Below are 19,301 nucleotides of genomic sequence, written 5' to 3' on the forward strand. Positions count from 1 at the left end.
CCATGATTTCTTCAGATAACCTTTCTGTTCCTTTCACTCTCTTCTCTTTCTGGGACTCCTATATGCAGATACTATTCTAATTAATGTTGTCCCGTAAGTCCCTCAAGATATTCCACCTTTTTAAATTCTTTTTTCGTTTTGCTACTCTAAGTGAGTTCCATTGCTTTGCCTTTCAATTCTCTGATCCATTCTTCTGCCTTATCCACTCTATTGTGGAACCCCTTTAGTGTATTTTTCATCCATTATTGTATTCTTCAACCCTGTAACTTCTATTCGGTACTTTCTCATATTTTCTTTGTTTACGTTCTCATTGTATTCATCCATTCTTCTCCCTGGTGAAGTGAGCAACGTTCTGGCCATTACTTTGAATTTTTTATCAGGTAGACTATGTATCTCTGTTTCATTAAGATCATTATCTGAGGTTCTATCTTGTCTTTCATTTGAAATATATTCCCCTGTCTCATTTCGCCTCTTCTGTATTTGTTCCCGTGTGTGAGGCCGAACAGCTACATCTCCCAGTCTCGAAGAAGGGGCTTTGTGTAGAAGATGACCCATGAGGCCCAGGAGCAAAATCCCCTTGGCTACCAGAGCCAGACACTCCAAGGTATCCCCTGTGTGGGGCACATGCACCCACCAGCGGTGGCAGAGCCACAGCCATGGCGGTGAGGTGCTTGCCCGGCTGTGGTATGGCTATGGCACAGGAGGGGTAGGGCGTTTGCCTAGGTGCGGTAGATCTGTGGTTTGGGAGGGAAAGCCTCTTGTCTGGCTGACTGTGACATGGTTCTCGTGTGGGGGAGGGTGCTCTCCCAGCTGGCTGTGGCATAGCTGAGGCACGGTGAGGGGGTCTGCGCCTACCTGCGCAAGCAGGTCAGGCAGAGATTGCCAAAATGGCACCCACCAGTGTCGGCATTAGCAAGGAGAAAGAGGTTGAAAAAAATGGCACCTACCACTCCTTCTGTCCCTGGAGAGTCCCAACAACATTCCTTCCTGTCTAGTGGTCACTTTACGATTAGTCATTGCGTCTGCTTCACAGAAGGACTAGGTGCTTTTCAAGCTGCTGTTTTCGCACTGGGTCATAGGGTGCGTGAGTCTGCATGTGAGCCCCTTAAAGGCAGGTTCTCCGTTCCTTCCAGTTCTGTTCTTCTCCTGGATATAATCCCTCATGGTTTTATGTCTGGGGGGCTCATCTTTCCCGTGCAGGACCCAAAGGTTGAGGTGTCTGATGTAGGGCCCAAATCCCTTGCTCCACAGGGGGAAGTGCTGTACTTTTGAGATCTCATCTGATTAGGGGTCATCAGGCCTAGAACTGGATTTTTTGGCAGCAGGTATGTCTCCACCTCTCCTACCCTCTCTCCATGTGGGTCTTTAATCCTTTGTTGGAGAGGCCCTGTTCATCTAGTTATCAAGATATTTTCAGAGAAAGTATTCCACGCATAGCTGTAGTTTGTTGTGTCCATGGCAGGAAGTGAGTTCAGGATATTTTTAGACTTCTTCTCCTACTTTATCAGTCTTGAAATGACCTCTTCCCTAGGACATCATATTCAATGATTTTTCTTCTACCTTTTAGACCAAACCTTATTGGTCTTTGGGGGGATTTTTTGCCATCTCCTACTTTCTATCCTCAGGTGTACTTTCCTCTCCCTTCAATATTTCCCTAGACAGTCAAATCTACCATCAAATTTCCTTCTCTAGATACAGCCTGAAGTTTAGACTCACTTTTCCTTTGTGTACTAACCACTTCCATTTGGATAATCCAATGGCTTCTCAAAATCAAGGATTTGCTAAATAAAATCATTATCTGTCTTTCTCACTCTAAAAATTATGTTGCTTTATCCATATCTCTTCCTTCATTTGATGATGTCACCATTCATCCTGTTGCCTAAAAATAAATCCTTGAAGATTTTCCTTCCTATGTTAGTGTTCCTCTTAAAATATATTTGAAAGGTCATTGCCTCTTATTCTTCTTGAACTGCACTTCCTTGACTGAAGACTTAGTCATCTCTTATAAGTTACTTATTTAATCTTCTTATAGGTTTTCTTAACTTAAGTTCATCCTCCCCACCTCAACTTTCCCATCCTCAGTTAAGGATCTCAAAGCTGAAAGAATTCTTTTTTTTATCTTTTTTTTAAAAAATCAGAACTTGTTCTGCTTTCAATCATCAATTATTCTCAGTAGCTAAAAGATAAAATCCGGGGCACCTGGGTTGCTCAGTTGGTTAATCGCCAGGCTTCGGCTCAGGTCAAGAGTTCAAGCCCTGCATCAGTCCCTGTGCTGACAGCTCAGAGCCTGGAGCCTGCTTCAGATTCTGTGTGTGTGTCTCTCTCTCTGCCCCACCCCCCACTCACACTCTGTCTCTCCCTCTCTCTCTCTCAAAAATGAATAAATATTAAAAAAAAAAAAAAAGATAAAATCTAAGTTCCCTAGCTTCATATAGAATATCCCCTATGATGTAACCTCATTAGGTAATTACCAACTCATCTCCCATTTGCAACATACCATGTAGCCATAATGGGAAAATAAAAATGATTTGATTTTCTATAATTATAGCTATGATCATGATTTTTTTACAGCTTAAAATTCCATAACTCTTAGGTGCACTTTCAACACTTCCACTTTACTTCCAAATTTCAGTTCCTTTGTGACATCTCCCTTGACTCACCAAGACATTTTGTTACATGTTGCTTGGACTTTATGGTATTCTCATCATATGACTATAATTACTCTTCTCACTCACTTACAATCATGTATATATACGCACATACCCCACATTAAGCCTTATATTTTTCATCACAGCATTTTCAACATCTAACAATGCCTCAATAAATAATTAGAACCAAACATGTGATGAGCAAATACATAGATCAATACCATTAATTACAAGAAATTCTAAGGAATTCAATGTTTGTAACTTAAAACTTGCCACGAATAAAGAAATAAGGACAAATATTTACTTTTCTAATGCTTGAAATACATATGACCTTATAAGATGATTCCAAAAAACAGAATTCATCTTTTGGTAATTGAAATGTACTGATCTTTAAGAATTTATGAAAGTTAAATAAAAAGCTTTAAAAAAAGGTTATTATCACACATTAACTACCAGAGAAAATTAAATTTTAATTATATCTGATATTTCAACTACTGAAAAAATTCTTAAGAATTTATCTTCAGGGTAGTTGAAGGAGAATTCTCAAAGAAACTATTTAGACTATCCCAGAAATGACTCATTCCCCTGAAATTTTCTCCAAAAATTGTCCCTGGTATAATATAGATTTCTATGGTAGCAGCACATTTCATGTCAAACCTGGGATCTTTTCTAAATCCCTACCACATAAAGTATAGAGCTAAGTATTAAAAATGCTGTAAAAAATTTAATACTATCATTTTGTGGTTCAATAGCCTACACCCATTCTTGGAAAGCACAGAAGTTTAGAAATAAAACAGCTAAACCTTAAGAAAAAAGATCAAGCATAAAAAGTACCTAAGATCATCCAGTCTGAAGGAAAACAAATTAAAAATATAATACCATCATGGGTATTTTTTTAATCAGCAAAATGCTGGTTCTACCATATCGAAAAAAATCAGTTCACATTTTTTTAAGAAAAACTTAAATAAATACTGTAAACACAACTAAAAGATATTCTGTCAACCTTAAACCCAACGTATTCTAAAGCCTCTCACCTGGCTGGATGTTTTCTCTTATGATAGTGACATGGTTATCTCGATCTGGTCGTGTGTGTTCATGCCAAAAGCCTATCACATGGCCCAATTCATGAACAACAATTCCAAATTTATCACAATTCTTGCCAATAGAGATTGCCTGAGGCCCATTTCCACGCCGACCCACATAAGAGCAGCATCTGCAATAAAGGAGAAAAGGGAGATGGTGGTGGAAATGATAAATGAGTTACAGTATGATGAAACTTTGGCAAGAATTACGATGGCCTACAAAGCCCAATACATTCAGAGGCAGAACAGCCTTTCATCAATAAATACAGCCCATTTCTAATATCCTGGTAAACTTACATACAACACACATCCCCACATAATCACTGGAAGTGCTTTTTCACTAACTCACATGTTACAAGATATGCCTTCAATCATCATTGGGAGAATTCAAAAGACATTAGAAAATCAAATACTTATGATGGTGATTAATGTGCTAAACCCACAATTAATTATCAGCCCACATTTAATACTAATATAGTTTTTTATTCTCAAAATCCATCTACTGTGGTAAGTAACTACTTTGTCACTATGGTTACCTGGCAATAATCCATTATTTCAGTTTTGAATATAAAAACAAAGTTTATTTTTCCTCTTTAAGAAAAACAGAATTAAATTTCTTTATGAAAGAAAGACAGTTAATGAAAAACGTAGGAGTTACTTTTCCTACTCATGGGAGAATTTATCTCAAGAAGAAAACTTTTGAAAGAAGGAGCCAATGAAGGAAAATTAGTTTCAAAAGGTAAATTATCTAAAGTTAACTGGTGAAGAAAATCAACGGCCGGCATAATTATGACATTTGCTAATATAAATATAATTATATCTAAAACTTTGATAGTTAAGGTTTACATTAAAATGCTTATCTGTAGAATCACACCCTGAGACATCAATTGAGGGTAAGTAATTGGTCTTGTATAGTTGGTGATCATGATACACAAGACGCCAAACAATTTTGTATTTCTTTTTATTTCTTTTTATTTCCTCTGTATTTTTTTAAAATATGAAATTTATTGTCAAATTGGTTTCCATACAACACCCAGTGCTCATCCCAACAGGTGCCCTCCTCAATACCCATCACCCACTTGCCCCTCCCTCCCACCCCCCATCAACCCTCAGTTTGTTCTCAGTTTTTAAGAGTCTCTTATGTTTTGGCTCTCTCCCTCTCTAACCTCTTTTTTTTTTCCTTCCCCTGCCCCATGGTCTTCTGTTAAGTTTCTCAGGATCCACATAAGAGTGAAACCATATGGTATCTGTCTTTCTCTGTATGACTTATTTCACTTAGCATAACACTCTCCAGTTCCATCCACATTGCTACAAAAGGCCATATTTCATTCTTACTCATTGCCACGTAGTATTCCATTGGGTATATAAACCACAATTTCTTTATCCATTCATCAGTTGATGGACATTTAGGCTCTTTCCATAATTTAGCTATTGTTGAAAGTGCTGCTGTAAACATTGGGGCACAAGTGCCCCTATGCATCAGTGCTCCTGTATTCCTTGGGTCAATTCCTAGCAGTGCTATTGCTGTGTCATAGGGTAGATCTATTTTTAATTTTCTGAGGAACCCCCACACTGTTTTCCAAAGCGGCTGCACCAATTTGCATTCCCACCAACAGTGCAAGAGGGTTCCCGTTACTCCACATCCTCGCCAGCATCTAGAGTCTCCTGATTTGTTCATTTTGGCCACTCTGACTGGCGTGAGGTTACAGTATCTGAGGGAGGTTTTGATTTGTATTTCCCTGATGAAGAGCGATGTTGAGCATCTCTTCATGTGCCTGTTGGCCATCCAGATGTCTTCTTTAGAGAAGTGTCTATTCATGTTTTCTGCCCATTTCTTCACTGGGTTGTTTATCGGGTGTGGAGTTTGGTGAGCTCTTTATAGATTTTGGATAATAGCCCTTTGTCCGATATGTCATTTGCAAATATCTTTTCCCATTCCATTGGTTGCCTTTTAGTTTTGTTGATTGTTTCCTTTGCAGTGCAGAAACTTTTTGTCTTTATGAGGTCCCAAAAGTACATTTTTGCTTTTAATTCCCTTGCCTTTGGGGTTTGTCAAGTAAGAAATTGCTGTAGCTGAGGTCAGAGAGGTTTTTTCCTGCTGTCTCCTCTAGGGTTTTGATGGTTTCCTGTCTCACATTCAGGTCCTTTATCCATTTTGAGTTTGTTTTTGGGAATGCTGTAAGAAAGTGGTCTACTTTCATCCTTCTGAATGTTGCTGTGCAGCTTTCCCAGCACCATTTGTTAAAGAGACTCTTTTTTCCATTAGATATTCTTCCCTGTTTTGTCAAAGATTAGATGGCCATACTTTTGTGAGTCCACTTCTGGAGTCTCTACTCTATTCCATTGTCTGTTTTTGTGCCAATACCATGCTGTCTTGATGACTGCAGCTCTGTAGTAGAGGCTAAAGTCTGAGATTGTGATGTCTCCTGCTTTGGTCTTCTTCTTCAAAATTACTTTGGCTATCCGGGGCCTTTTGTGGTTTCATACAAATTTTAGGATTGCTTATTCTTGCGTCGAGAAGCATGCTGGTGCAATTTTGATTCAGATTGCATTGAATGCGTAGATAGCTTTGGGGAGTATTGACATTTTAACAATATTTATTCTTCCAATCCATGAGCACAGAATGTTTTTCCATTTCTTTATAACATCTTCAATTTCATTCATAACCTTTCTAGTTTTCAGCATACAGATCTTTTACATCTTTCATTAGGTGTATTCCTAGGTTTTTTATGCTTCATGGTGCAATTGTGAATGGGATCAGTTTCTTTATTTGTCTTTCTGTTGCTTCATTATTAGTGTATAAGAATGCAACTGATTTCTGAACATTGATTTTGTATCCTGCAACTTTGCTGAATTCATGTATCAGTTCTAGCAGACTTCTGGTGGAGTCTGTCGGACTTTCCATGTATAATATCATGTCATCTGCAAAAAGTGAAAGCTTAACTTCATCTTTGCCAATTTTGATGCCTTTGATTTCCTTTTGTTGTCTGATTGCTGATGCTAGAACTTCCAACACTATGTTAAACAACAGCGGTGAGAGTGGACATCCCTGTTGTGTTCCTGATCTCAGGGGGAAAGCTATCAGTTTTTCTCCATCAAGGATGATATTAGCTGTGGGCTTTTCATAAATGGATTTTATGATATTTAAGTATGTTCCTTCTATCCCGAATTTCTCGAGGTTTTTTACTAAGAAAGGATGCTGAATTTTGTCAAATGTTTTTTCTGCATCGATTGACCAGGATCATACGGTTCTTTTCTTTTCTTTTATTAATGTGATGTATCACATTGATTGATTTGCGAATGTTGAACCAGCCCTGCAGCCCATGAATGAATCCCACTTGATCATGGTGAATAATTCTTTTTATAAGTTGTTGAATTCCATTTGCTAGTATCTTATTGAGAATTTTTGCATCCATATTCATCGGGGATATTGGCCTGTAGTTCTCTTTTTTTGCTGGGTCTCTGTCTGGTTTAGGAATCAAAGTAATGCTGGCTTCATAGAATGAGTCTGGAAGTTTTCCTTCTCTCTATTTTTTGGAACAGCTTGAGAAGGATAGGTATTGTCTCTGCTTTAAATGTCTGATAGAATTCCCCTGGGAAGCCATATGGTCCTGGACTCTTATTTGTTGGGAAATTTTTGATGACTATTTCAATTTCTTTGCTGGTTATGTGTCTGTTCAAGTCTTCTATTTCTTCCTATTTGAGTTTTGGAAGTGTGTGGATGCTTAGGAATTTGTCCATTTCTTCCAGGTTGTCCAGTTTGTTGGCATATAATTTTTCATAGTATTCCCTGATAATTGCTTGTATTTCTGAGGGATTGGTTGTAATAATTCCATTTTCATTCATGATTTTATCTATTTGGGTCATCTCCCTTTTCTTTTTGAGAAACCTGGCTAGAGGTTTATCAATTTTGTTTATTTTTTCAAAAAACAAGCTCTTGGTTTCATTGATATGCTCTACAGTTTTATTAGGTTCTATATCATTTATTTCTTCTCTGATCTTTATTATTTCTCTTCTTCTGCTGGGTTTGGGGTGTCTTTGCTGTTCTTCTTCTATTTCATTTAGGTGTGCTGTTAGATTTTGTATTTGGGATTTTTCTTGTTTCTTGAGATAGGCCTGGATTGCAATGTATTTTCCTCTCAGGACTGCCTTCGCTGCATCCCAAAGTGTTTGGATTGTTGTGTTTCCATTTTCATTTGTTTCCATACATTTTTAAATTTCTTCTCTAATTACCTGGTTGGCCCATTAATTCTGTAGTACAGTGTTCTTTAACCCCCATGCTTTTGGCGGTTTTCCAGACTTTTTCCTGTGGTTGATTTCAACTTTCATAGCATTGTGGTCTGAAAGTGTGCATGGTATGATCTCAATTCTTTTATACTTATGAAGGGCTGTTTTGTGACCCAGTATGTGATCTATCTTGGAAGATGTTCCATGTGCAGTCGAGAAGAAAGTATATTCTGTTGCTTTGGGATGCAGAGTTCTAAATATACCTGTCAAGTCCATCTGATCCAATGTATCGTTCAGGGCCCTTGTTTCTTTATTGATCCTGTGTCTAGATGATCTATCCATTGTTGTAAGTGGGGTATTAAAGTCCTCTGCATTACCACATTCTTATCCATAAGGTTGCTTATGTTTGTGATTAACTGTTTTATATGTTTGGAGGCTTCCGTATTTGGCACATAGACATTTATAATTGTTAGCTCTTCCTGATGGATAGACCCTGTAATTATTGTATAATGCCCTTCTGCATCTCTTGTTTCAGCCTTTAATTTAAAGTCTAGTTTGTCTGATATAAGTATGGCTACTCCAGCTTTCTTTTGACTTCCAGTAACATGATAGATAGTTCTCCATCCCCTTACTTTCAATTTGAACATGTCCTCAGGCCCACAATGAGTCTCTTGTAGACAACAAATAGATGGGTCTTGTTTTTTTGCCCATTCTGGATACCCTATGTCTTTTGGTTGAAGCATTTAGTCCATTTACATTCAGTGTTATTATAGAAAGATATGGGTTTAGAGTCACTGTGATGTCTGTAGGTTATATGCTTGTAGTGATGTCCCTGGCACTTTGTGGTCCTTGCAACATTTCACTCACAGAATCCCCCTTAGGATCTCTTGTAGGGCTGGTTTAGTGGTGATGAATTCCTTCAGTTTTTGTTTGTTTGGGAAACCTTTATCTCTCCATCTATTCTGAGTGGCAGACTTGCTGGATAAAGGATTCTCGGCTGCATATTTTTTCTGTTCATCACATTGAAGATTTCCTGCCATTCCTTTCTGGCCTGCCAAGTTTCAGTAGATAGATCTGCCACTAGACTTACTGGTCTCCCTTTATACGTTAGAGTGTGTTTATCCCTAGCTGCTTTCAGAATTTTCTCTTTATCCATGTATTTTGCCAGTTTCACTACGATATGTCGTGCAGATCGATTCAAGTTACGTCTGAAGGGAGTTCTCTGTGCCTCTTGGATTTCAATGCCTTTTTCCTTCCCAAGATCAGGGAAGTTCTCAGCTATGATTTGTTCAAGTACACCTTCAGCCCCTTTCTCTCTCTCTTCCTCTTCAGGAATTCCTATGATATGGATATTATTCCATTTGAACGCATCACTTAGTTCTCTAATTCTCCCCTCCCACTCCTGGATTCTTTTTATTTCCCTTTTTCTCAGCTTCCTCTTTTTCCATAATTTTGTCTTCTAATTCACCTATTCTCTCCTCTGCCTCTTCAATCTGAGCTGTGGTTGCCTCCATTTTATTTTGAACCTCATTTATAGCATTTTTTAGCTCCTCATGACTGTTTCTTAGTCCCCTGATCTCTGTAGCAATAGATTCTCTGCTGTCCTCTGAACTTTTTCAAGCCCCACGATTACTTTTATGACTATTATTCTAAATTCTTGCTCTTGATCAAAAATGATTTAAGCAAACAATTTTTTAAATTTATCAAATTAAAATAGAAAATTTCCAAAAATTAATTGCCCAAATGATTCAAAGGAATTTCACAAGTTTTCACTTTCCACAGTAAGCATATTCAATAGTCCTTTTGATTGTTCACAAATACAAATATTTTTCATTGCAATTATTTCTGTAGGCTTTAAAGCCTTAACCATCTTATCCTATGCCACAGATTTATTATTTATGAGTCTATTATAACAGTTAACAAAGCTTGATAAGTCAATAACAAAAAAAAGGTAACCAGTAGGAAAAAAAAAAAAAAACAGGAAATCTTGGTTTTGCTCCCATATTCAATAGCTTTTTTCAACCTAAACACAGATATTTATTAAATACCCAAACAGTAAATTATTAGATGTAGAAAAACAAAATTTGCAAATTTTGGAGAGATTTAAACTGAATCATTCACTACCATAGAGCAGAAGTAGTTAAACAAATATCTGATGACTATATAGCAACTAAATTACACATGCTAAGTCATTCTTGCTGGTTGTATTCAAATAAGAAAATACCTCGCAAATCAAAATCTGGGAGATAGTCAAGCCATGTGGTCAACTTATTTAATCTAAAACGCCTTCTTTTACCATAATTTCACCCATATCAATTTCCAATATACAAGGTGGGATTCCATAACAGAAATTGAAAATACATTTCCCACTGACTTACAATGCTCCTATGAAAGAAGAAAAATACAGTGATTTGATTCATAGTGTTTTAGGTCGAGAATAATTCTGGATGCTCAGATGAATAAATAACTAAATATATGCACATAGAACTAGGTGTGGAATGACAGTGTAATACGTGTAGTTTATAAAAAAGTGGTTTAAGGATGTCTAGGTATTAGCCTCTAATGTAGCTCAGGTGATGCCATTTTTCTTGTATATGGCTTTTGCTTTTTTTATTTCTAATTCGTGTGCTGCTTTTAAAATTTGACCACCAAAAGTTCTATGTATTGTCTCAAGGAAAAGTTTCACCATCTATAGAGAAGCGACACCTCTTTCTGAACCACAGACAGTAATCAAGTAATCTCAAACCTGCTACTCCTTACCTTTGCCTCAGACTAGGGAACCAAAGCACCATTGGGAGTTGCCTATAAGATAATCTATCATGACATCCAAGAAGATGTCCTCTCCACAGCAGTCTTTACTCAACATTGAAATAATTTAAAAATATAAAGTCATATTATGTCTCTTCTCAATATTCTCCAATGGTTCTATGACAAATTGCGTCAATGTTCAAAAACATTCATTACCCCTCACTGGAAGTTATTATACTTCCTTATACCATTGATGTTGAGTTTGGTTATGTGACTTGCTCTGGATAATGTCATGTGAGCACAAACTGTGTAAATTCTGAGAGAATCTTTAATTTTTTTTTATGTTTATTTTTAAGAGTGAGAGAGACAAGAGTGTCAGCAAGGGAGGGGCAGAGAGAGAGTAGACACAGAATCCGAAGCAGGCTCCAAGTTCTGAGCTGTCAGCACAGAGCCTGGCGCAGGCTTGAACTCATGGAACATGAGATCATGACCAGAGCCAAAGTCAGATGCTTAACCATCTGAGCCACTCAGGTGCCCCTGGAGAGAATCTTTAATAGTCAACATGGTTGTCAATACTGTCTCTGTTTGATCTGCCACAATTGCAATGTTCTAAAAAGAGGTTTTGCCATCATACTGAACATTAAAGTGATTAACTCTGGAGTGAGACCCAGCCAACTAGTGATGGACATGCAATATAAATAAGGAATCAATATCTATATCCAATATCCTTATAAATAAGGAATCAATATGTTACTCTAAGCTACTGAGGTTTAAGGGTCATGTATTACAATGATACAAGTTGTTTCAGCTGATTAATAAAGCTCAGAGGAAAATCTAAAGTACAGTACTTACAAATAACTGTAAAGATCCTACATGGTCTTCACACATAAATGTCTTACCATACGGATCCCATCTCTTCTTACTGTCCCTGTAACTCACTCTACCTGAGCCATGTGGTCTCCTTGCTGTGCCTTGAGCATACAGATAATCTCTTGCCTTAAAGTCTTTTTACTTGTTATTTCCTCTGTCAGAAACTCTATTCTCCCAGGCAGCATACGACTTGTTTCACCTGCTTTTTCAAGTTTTTGTGCAAATGCCTTTCCATGCCATTTACATGGCTTTTCTTTCTGTCTCTAGAATTTACTGTCTATTAATACATTTTATATTTATTTTCATGGTTTTTTCTGACGCCTTATCCTAGAACATAAGCTATTTGTGGGCAGACAACTTTCACGTTTTACACACTGATATCTCTAGCACCTAAAATATAGTCAGGCTATAGATAGTACAGCTCCATAGATGCCGAGAACACACTGGTAATTGCAAGAGCTTGGGGTGGGAAGTAGTGGGTGGGTCAAATGAGTGAAAGGGGTTAAAAGGTACAAACTTCCAGTTACAAGATAAATAAGTCCTGCAAGTGTAATGTATAGCATAGTCACTGAAGTTAGTAATACTCTATCACATACTACAAAGTTGTTAAGAGAGCAAATCTAAAAGTTCTCATTGGGAAAATAAAAATGTTGCAACTATGTGAGGTGATGTCTGTTACCTAAATTTATTGTGGGAATCATTTCAAAAAAATTTTAATGTTTATTTATTTTTTAGAGAGAGAGAGAGAGTGCAAGCAGGGGCGGGGCAGAGAGAAAGGGAGACACAGAATCTGAAGCAGGCTCCAAGGCTCTGAGCTGTCAGCACAGAGCCTGATGTGGGGCTTGAACTCACGAACCGTGAGATCATGACCTGAGCTGAAGTTGGATGCTTAACCAACTGAGCCACCCAGGCTACCCGTGTGGGAATCATTTCACAACATATGCATATATCAACACTTCATGGTAGACACATTAAACTAATACAATGTTCTATGTTATTTACATTATAATAAAACTGGGAAAAGATCATTTTCAAAATAAATAAATTAATAAATTAATAAATACTGTTACAAGAACAGGTCTTGTTAAGTGCAGAAGGGAGCTAAGACTCTGGTGGTTATCACGGAGTACCCAAAGCAGGGGTGAAGATGTTTATGGCCAGGGGTTAAACATAATCTTCCCCCAATACCTCCGTCAACCTGGCTCTCCACTTTTTCCATTCATGTGGTTCTATACATTATGTAGTAATCCAATGAGTTGTTGTTTTCTGCTTACGTTAACCAGTCCCTATTGTTTGCAAGCAGGAATCCTGGCTGGCACACCTCTTCTGTCAAACTGTAACTTCCTTGCAGAGAAAAACACCTCATGTTCAATTTTATAGTCCGCCATTTGGGACAATAAGTGGCACAAAATGAAAATGCTGTAGGTAAGGATATAAGTGACTACTGCCATAATCTGAATAACCAAACTGACCAAAGCTAAAGACAATTTAAAACATAAAATCTAAAAAATAAAAATAAAAATAAATAAGTAAATAAGTTAACCCTAAGCTTATTTGTTTGGCTAGTTGTTTTTAAGGAATCATTAAAATTTAGCAGATAGGAAAACAGTAAGATTGTTCAAGAAACTATCTAGTAGAATAAGAGAGGTAATATAAAATAGAGGATATTCATGGGTTAAATACCTAAATGTGAGACCTGAAACCATAAAATTCCTAGAGGAGAACACAGGCAGTAATCTCTTTGACGTTGGCTGTAGCAACTTCTTACTAGATATGTCTCCTGAGGCAAGGGAAACAAAAGCAAAAGTAAACTACTGGGACTACATCAAAATAAAAAGCTTCTGCGCAGCAAAGGAAACAGTCAACAAAACTGAAAGGCAACCTACTGAATGGGAGAAGATATTTGCAAATGACATATCTGATAAAGGGACAGTATCCAAAATACGTAAAGAACTTATCAAACTCAACACCACAAAAAACAAATGATCCCATTAAAAATGGACAAGTGTGCACTGACTGATGAATACATAAAGAAGATGTAGTATATATATATATCCAATGGAATACTCTTCAGCCGTAAAAAACAACGAAACCTTGCCATTTGCAACAACCTGAATGGAGCTAGGGAGTATTATGCTAAGTGAAATAAGTCAATCAGAGAAAGACAAATACCGTATGATTTCACTTCATATGTGGAATTTAAGAAACAAATGAGCAAAAGGTTAAAAAGAGAAAGACAGAGACAAAGTTAAGAAACAGACTCTTGGGGCACCTAGGTGGCTCAGTCTTTTGAGCATCAGACTTTGGCTCAGGTCATGATCTCATGGTTTGTGGCTTCGAGCACTACGTGGGGCTCTGTGCTGACAGCTCAGGGCCTGGAGCCTACTTCAGATTCTGTGTCTCCCTCTCTGCCCCTCCCCTGCTCATGCTCTGTCTCTCTCTGTCTCTCAAAAATAAATATTTTTAAAAAAAATTTTAAACAGACTCTTAACTATAGTGAACAAACTGATAGTTACCAGAGAGGAGGAGAGTAGGGAATGGGCTAAAGAGGTAATGGGGATTAAGGAGTGCACTTGTTGACATGAGCACCACACGATGTACAGAATTGTTGAATTGCTATATTGTACACCTGAAACTAATATAAGACTGTAAAAAATTTTAAAGTTGTGCTTAAAAAATAGAGGATATTCAGCAATATAAGGTTGTATGGTAGACAAAAGTAATATATAAATTTCTGCCTTACAAAGAAATAAATCAAACCAGTTGTTATAAAATGATCATTTTGCTAATAATTAATAATCTTATGAAATAAACAAATGCCACTGATGACAATAAATATTCACTTAAAAAGTATTTGTTAAGTTTAAACGTTTTGCCAACATAGGAAGAGAGAGTTAAAGCATACGTCCCATTGAAGACAGATCAAAGATATCATATACTAAAAAGTTCTGAACTTTACCTTTTGTTTTTTAAAAACTTTATTATTTTCCCACTTACCAAAGATGTGATATGGAATTAGGCACCCAATAAACAGTTAGTGAAAAAAAGCTGATTCTAGCAAAATAAAAGGGGAAATAGAACGTGCTAAATAGTACAAATCGTTCCACATTTAATAATTCTTCTATTAATATGAGGACATTATTTTAGCTTCAATTTTTATTGCTTTATTTTATATTTTTAATATTTATTTATTTATGTATTTATTTCGAATGAGAAAGCACTGAGAGAGTGCAAGCGGGAGAGGGGCAGAGAGAGAGAGAGAGAGAGAGGGAGAGAGAATCCAAAGCAGGCTCCATGCTTTGCACAGACGCCCCACACAGAACTCCATCTCACCCCAATGACCTGAGCCCATATCAAGAGGCAGGCGCCTAACCAACTGAGCCACCCCGGAACCCCCTGTTGTTTTGTTAAAAACTACAATAGCAAGGTGCCTGGGTAGCTCAGTCAGTTAAGCCTCTGACTCTTGATTTCAGCTCAAGTCATCATCTCATCGTTCATGAGATTGAGCCCTGCATTGGGCTCTGCGCTGACAGAATGAAGCCTGCTTGGGATTTTCTTTCTCTCTCTCTCTCTCTCTCTCTCTCTCTCTCTCTTTCTCTCTCTCTCTCTCCCTCTGCCTCTCCCCTGCTTATACTCTCTGTCTCAAAAGAAATAAATAAACATTAAAAAGAAAAAAACTACAATAGCTACAAGTTGCCTTAGTGGGTAAGCTTAGTGGGTAAGTAAAATGAAAAAAGTGATATTAAGTGGTAAGATGTGTTTGCCTACCATTTTAAAGCCAGAAATAGAACAGTCAATGCTGCCATCAGTATCAGTGGCCCTACTTTACAGCCTCTCCATACTCAATGGAGAGTTACACTAGATATTATTAAATTTGATGCCCTATGTGCAACAGCTTTTATGATATAAAAGACACAGTACTAAAGTCCAATAGGACTGTTATGTGTTTGACTTGACATATCTGACTGCAGTGGCCCTCAGTATGTTGTGTAATTACCAACAACCAAACTCTTTAATAATTTTGATTAATATCTATGAGATTTAAATACAGCATCATCACAGAAAAATCTCCTTAACGATGAAATAACTGTTTCATGAAATTATGGCCAATAGTGGTAGTTCCAAATGAAATTTAGAAGTCACAAAATGGTCAGAATGGTTAACAAGCCAATGATCGATTCCTATAAAATGTATCATTCTTCCCATCACTGAAAATGTAAAAAGGGAAACTGAGTATCAAAACAAATGATCAAATGCAATATTACTACCATAACAGTCAAAATTATATGCATATGTAAATACTCAAAATTTAATTCCAAGAGTGTAAATACAGATTTAAAGATCTGAGGGCAATTCACACCTTCAGTATGCATTTCTCTAAAGTCATTACAGTAATCATTAAAGTGCATGCTCTACAATACGTCTTTAAATCCTTACATAATTTTATTTTAGGGTTACACTGAATGTGCTTTAGCTGATGCATAAATTGTCAGTATTTTCTCGATCACCTATCTGTAAAGCAGCATGCTGGGTGTCCCAAGGGACACAGAGATAAGCTACCAGCCCTCAGCACTGATGAAGGCAGACCTATGAACCAATGGTGGGAATGTAACTATTATAGCTGTGGGTAGAGCAATGACCCACTGAGGGCAGCTCAGAAATGGGTGACAAAGAAATATGTGAATGACTTCCACTGATAAAAATGGAAACAAAGGCAGTCCAAGCAATCAGAAAAGCATAAGCAAAACACATGAAGAAATGACAGTGAATGGCAAAAATAGTTTAGCAGAATAAAACAAGTAAAATGAAAAATTTTTTTAAAAAAGCCAAATTAATGAAAGAACATGAGTAGAACTATGAATTTGTTACAAACAGAAATTTATCAATAAAATAATGTATGCCAGTGCTTTGTTTGTATTTGTTTTACAAAATTGAAAGGTGGTAAAGAAAAAAGAAAGATGTATTGATCTAAATACATTATGTATTTAGAAATATGTAAGCTGAGCTATATCCATTCCTATTAGATAACCAGAAGGAAGGAAGGACAGTCTAGATTTGGATCTTTTAAATATTAAATAGATATAAAGAACTAGGAGGCATTCCAAATGTAACCAAAACCTGTCAAGCTAAAATTAGAGTAATTTGGAAGAAAACATTACCTGAAAAAGTCAAAACTAAAAAATTATAGCATTTTCCAAAACTATACAGAAAAAAATAATGTATTATTTTGACCCCTAGATAGAGCCAAAACTAAAACTGATTACTTAAAAAATAATTTTTAATGTTTGTTTATTTTTGAGAGAGAGACAGAGAGCACATGCTAGAGAGAAGCAGAGAGAGAGGAAGACACAGAATCTGAAGCAGGCTCCAGGCTCTGAGCTGTCAGCACAGAGCCCGACGCAGGGCTCAAACCCACAAACCATGAGATCATGACGTGAGTCAAAGTCAGACACTTAACTGCCTGAGCCACCCAGGCACCCCTAAAATTTATTACTTTTTAAGTGAGGTTAAATGTTGTAGGAATACATGATAGAAAAATCCTCCCCAGTACCTAGTGGGGGATCACATAATCCTCCCCCAGTACCTAGTGAAATTTATATTCCCTCCTCCCAAATTATATGTGATCGGGCAAGAACTATTTCCTCCAAAGGAATTAAGCATTTTTACTTCCTCACTGTAAACTATACTAGACGGTATTCAGATAGTTATAGCTGACTAAAGAACATCCCTCTGTATAGAAGGATTCTAGCTAATAAGTGTAGACGGGATCAAAGGAAAGAACCACATTAGAGCATCACTCTTTTGCAACGATGAGAACTTTTACAATGGAGGGACTTGGCTGTCAGTGCTGGATTCCACTGCTCAACAGCAGCATCACTGACGTGGTAGACCCAGAGCGCGTGCCTCCTGACGGGATGCGATGTAAAGCAGACAGCAAACCCTAGCAAGTGTTCTCAGCAAGCACCCATTCCATTTAATCAAATGTTCGAATGTGGAAGCAGAGGGGAGAGAAGCTCGAAACCTCTCACAGTAAACCGTCTTTAAAGGACACAGCACTGCTTGGGGAGCTGCTATTAATGTCACTTGGCTACATTCTAGGATTTGTGCAGAGACGTGGTGGCAGAAGAAGCTGCAGATGGAAGCTGTGGTAAGTTCATGGCATTCTTTAAATGTTATATCAAGGGATTTGGATCTTATTCGCAGGCTAACATTTCTGGGATACTGATGCGTGTTCTTCACTTTTGAAAGAGGGGCATGGGTGCTCTCGTGTTTCAAGAAGTTTAAAAAACACTGGGTTCTATATTCTCTTCAATTGGTTGAATATTCATAGCGCTCCTTAGCACATTGCTGCAGAAATACCTACTGAAATGTAACACAGCATTTCACAACTTACGGAACAGTTGTTTTGGAGAGTATTCGTTACCCGCCTGTAAGGAGAAAATCTAGAAAGCGCCACTGTCCGAGGAAGCACTGAAACACCTCAAAAAGTGTGGTATCTTGCTCAGTCCAGCATTTTTTGAAGATAATTCTAGTGGCAGGAAGTTGGTGAAGGAACACGGGAGAGCGTTCGGAATAGATCAGGTGTGGCACGACAAAGAGATAAATATGCACTGAGGTACTGACATAGGCTAGAGGTGGAAATCAACAGACACGGTGAATATCAATGTAATCTTACTGCATAGGTTTTAGACGGAGCACAAGAGAATCACCAGACAATATTACCAGTTTCCAATTCAGATGAGTGGGATGTTGGCCATACCACTGTTACAGTTGCAACACAAAGAAAAGTAGTTGACCTGGTGGAGAAATACACTTGGGGTAGGTGTATGATCAAAGTGTGTGATCAGAGAATATATTTATTTAAAATATAATATTTTCTTGGGGCACCTGGGTGGCTCAGTCAGTTGAGCGTCCGACTTCGTTTCGGGTCATGATCTTGCACTCTGTGAGTTCAAGCTCCCTATTCGGCTCTGTGCTGACAGCTCAGGGCCTGGAGCCTGCTTGGGATTCTGTGTGTCCCTCTCTCTCTGCCCCTCCCCCACTCACACACCGTCTCTCTCCCCAAAATAATAAACATTAAAAAAAATTTAATCTATTTTCTTATGTAAAATTCACACTTTCTCATGGGCATAATGCTAATCAAATATTGAGACATGAATCCTACTTATGGATTCCCCCCCCCTCCCCCGTCTACACTTGCTTAAGTCATTCCCTGGTTCCACTTACCCACAAGGTCTATACGTGAATACAATGTAACTCTCTTCATCACTTCTTTCAATGAAAGTCACACACGTGTGCTTTTCCCAATGCCTCATGGCTTGCTTGAACATGGCTCGCTGGCTGCCTGGAAAAATGGCAGGATGTTAATAAAAGAGTGTGTCTTAAGCAGCAGGGCTACATGCTGGCTCCTTCATCCTGAGTCCGCCTGGGCAGTTCAGATGCCGTCACGCTCACTAACCAACAGAGATGAGCCTGGAGCACCACAAGCGAGCGCTCTTAAGAATGGACACTCCCCTTATAATCAGAGATTTGAACTCAATGCCTTAATACATGTGTACAAGACTCTATAAACCGGACATACACTCTACCTGACAGTGGAAGAGAAATCAGCTTCCAGACATGAGCACATTTGAAGCTCAGTTTAAAAACCAGAACAGTACTTTCAACCTTTAGAGCTCAACACTAAAGACATTTTTCAATTCCAAAAACATTCTAAACTAACAAC

General features: G+C 37.8%; 1 protein-coding gene across 1 annotated transcript in view; it reads right to left on the bottom strand.

The window, feature by feature from the left end:
* Nucleotides 1-19,301, bottom strand: part of TLL1 (tolloid like 1) — a 212,456-nt gene that overhangs the window by 102,454 nt on the left and 90,701 nt on the right. Inside the window, exons 5-6 of the mRNA XM_030312787.1 lie at nucleotides 18,803-18,920; nucleotides 3,683-3,861 (exon numbers count right to left, since the gene is read on the bottom strand). Of these exons, the coding sequence (XP_030168647.1) occupies nucleotides 3,683-3,861; nucleotides 18,803-18,920 (297 nt within the window). The remainder of the gene's footprint in view (nucleotides 1-3,682; nucleotides 3,862-18,802; nucleotides 18,921-19,301) is intronic.

The sequence above is a fragment of the Lynx canadensis genome, chromosome B1 (genome assembly GCF_007474595.2).
Source record: "Lynx canadensis isolate LIC74 chromosome B1, mLynCan4.pri.v2, whole genome shotgun sequence".
Taxonomy (NCBI): domain Eukaryota; kingdom Metazoa; phylum Chordata; class Mammalia; order Carnivora; family Felidae; genus Lynx; species Lynx canadensis.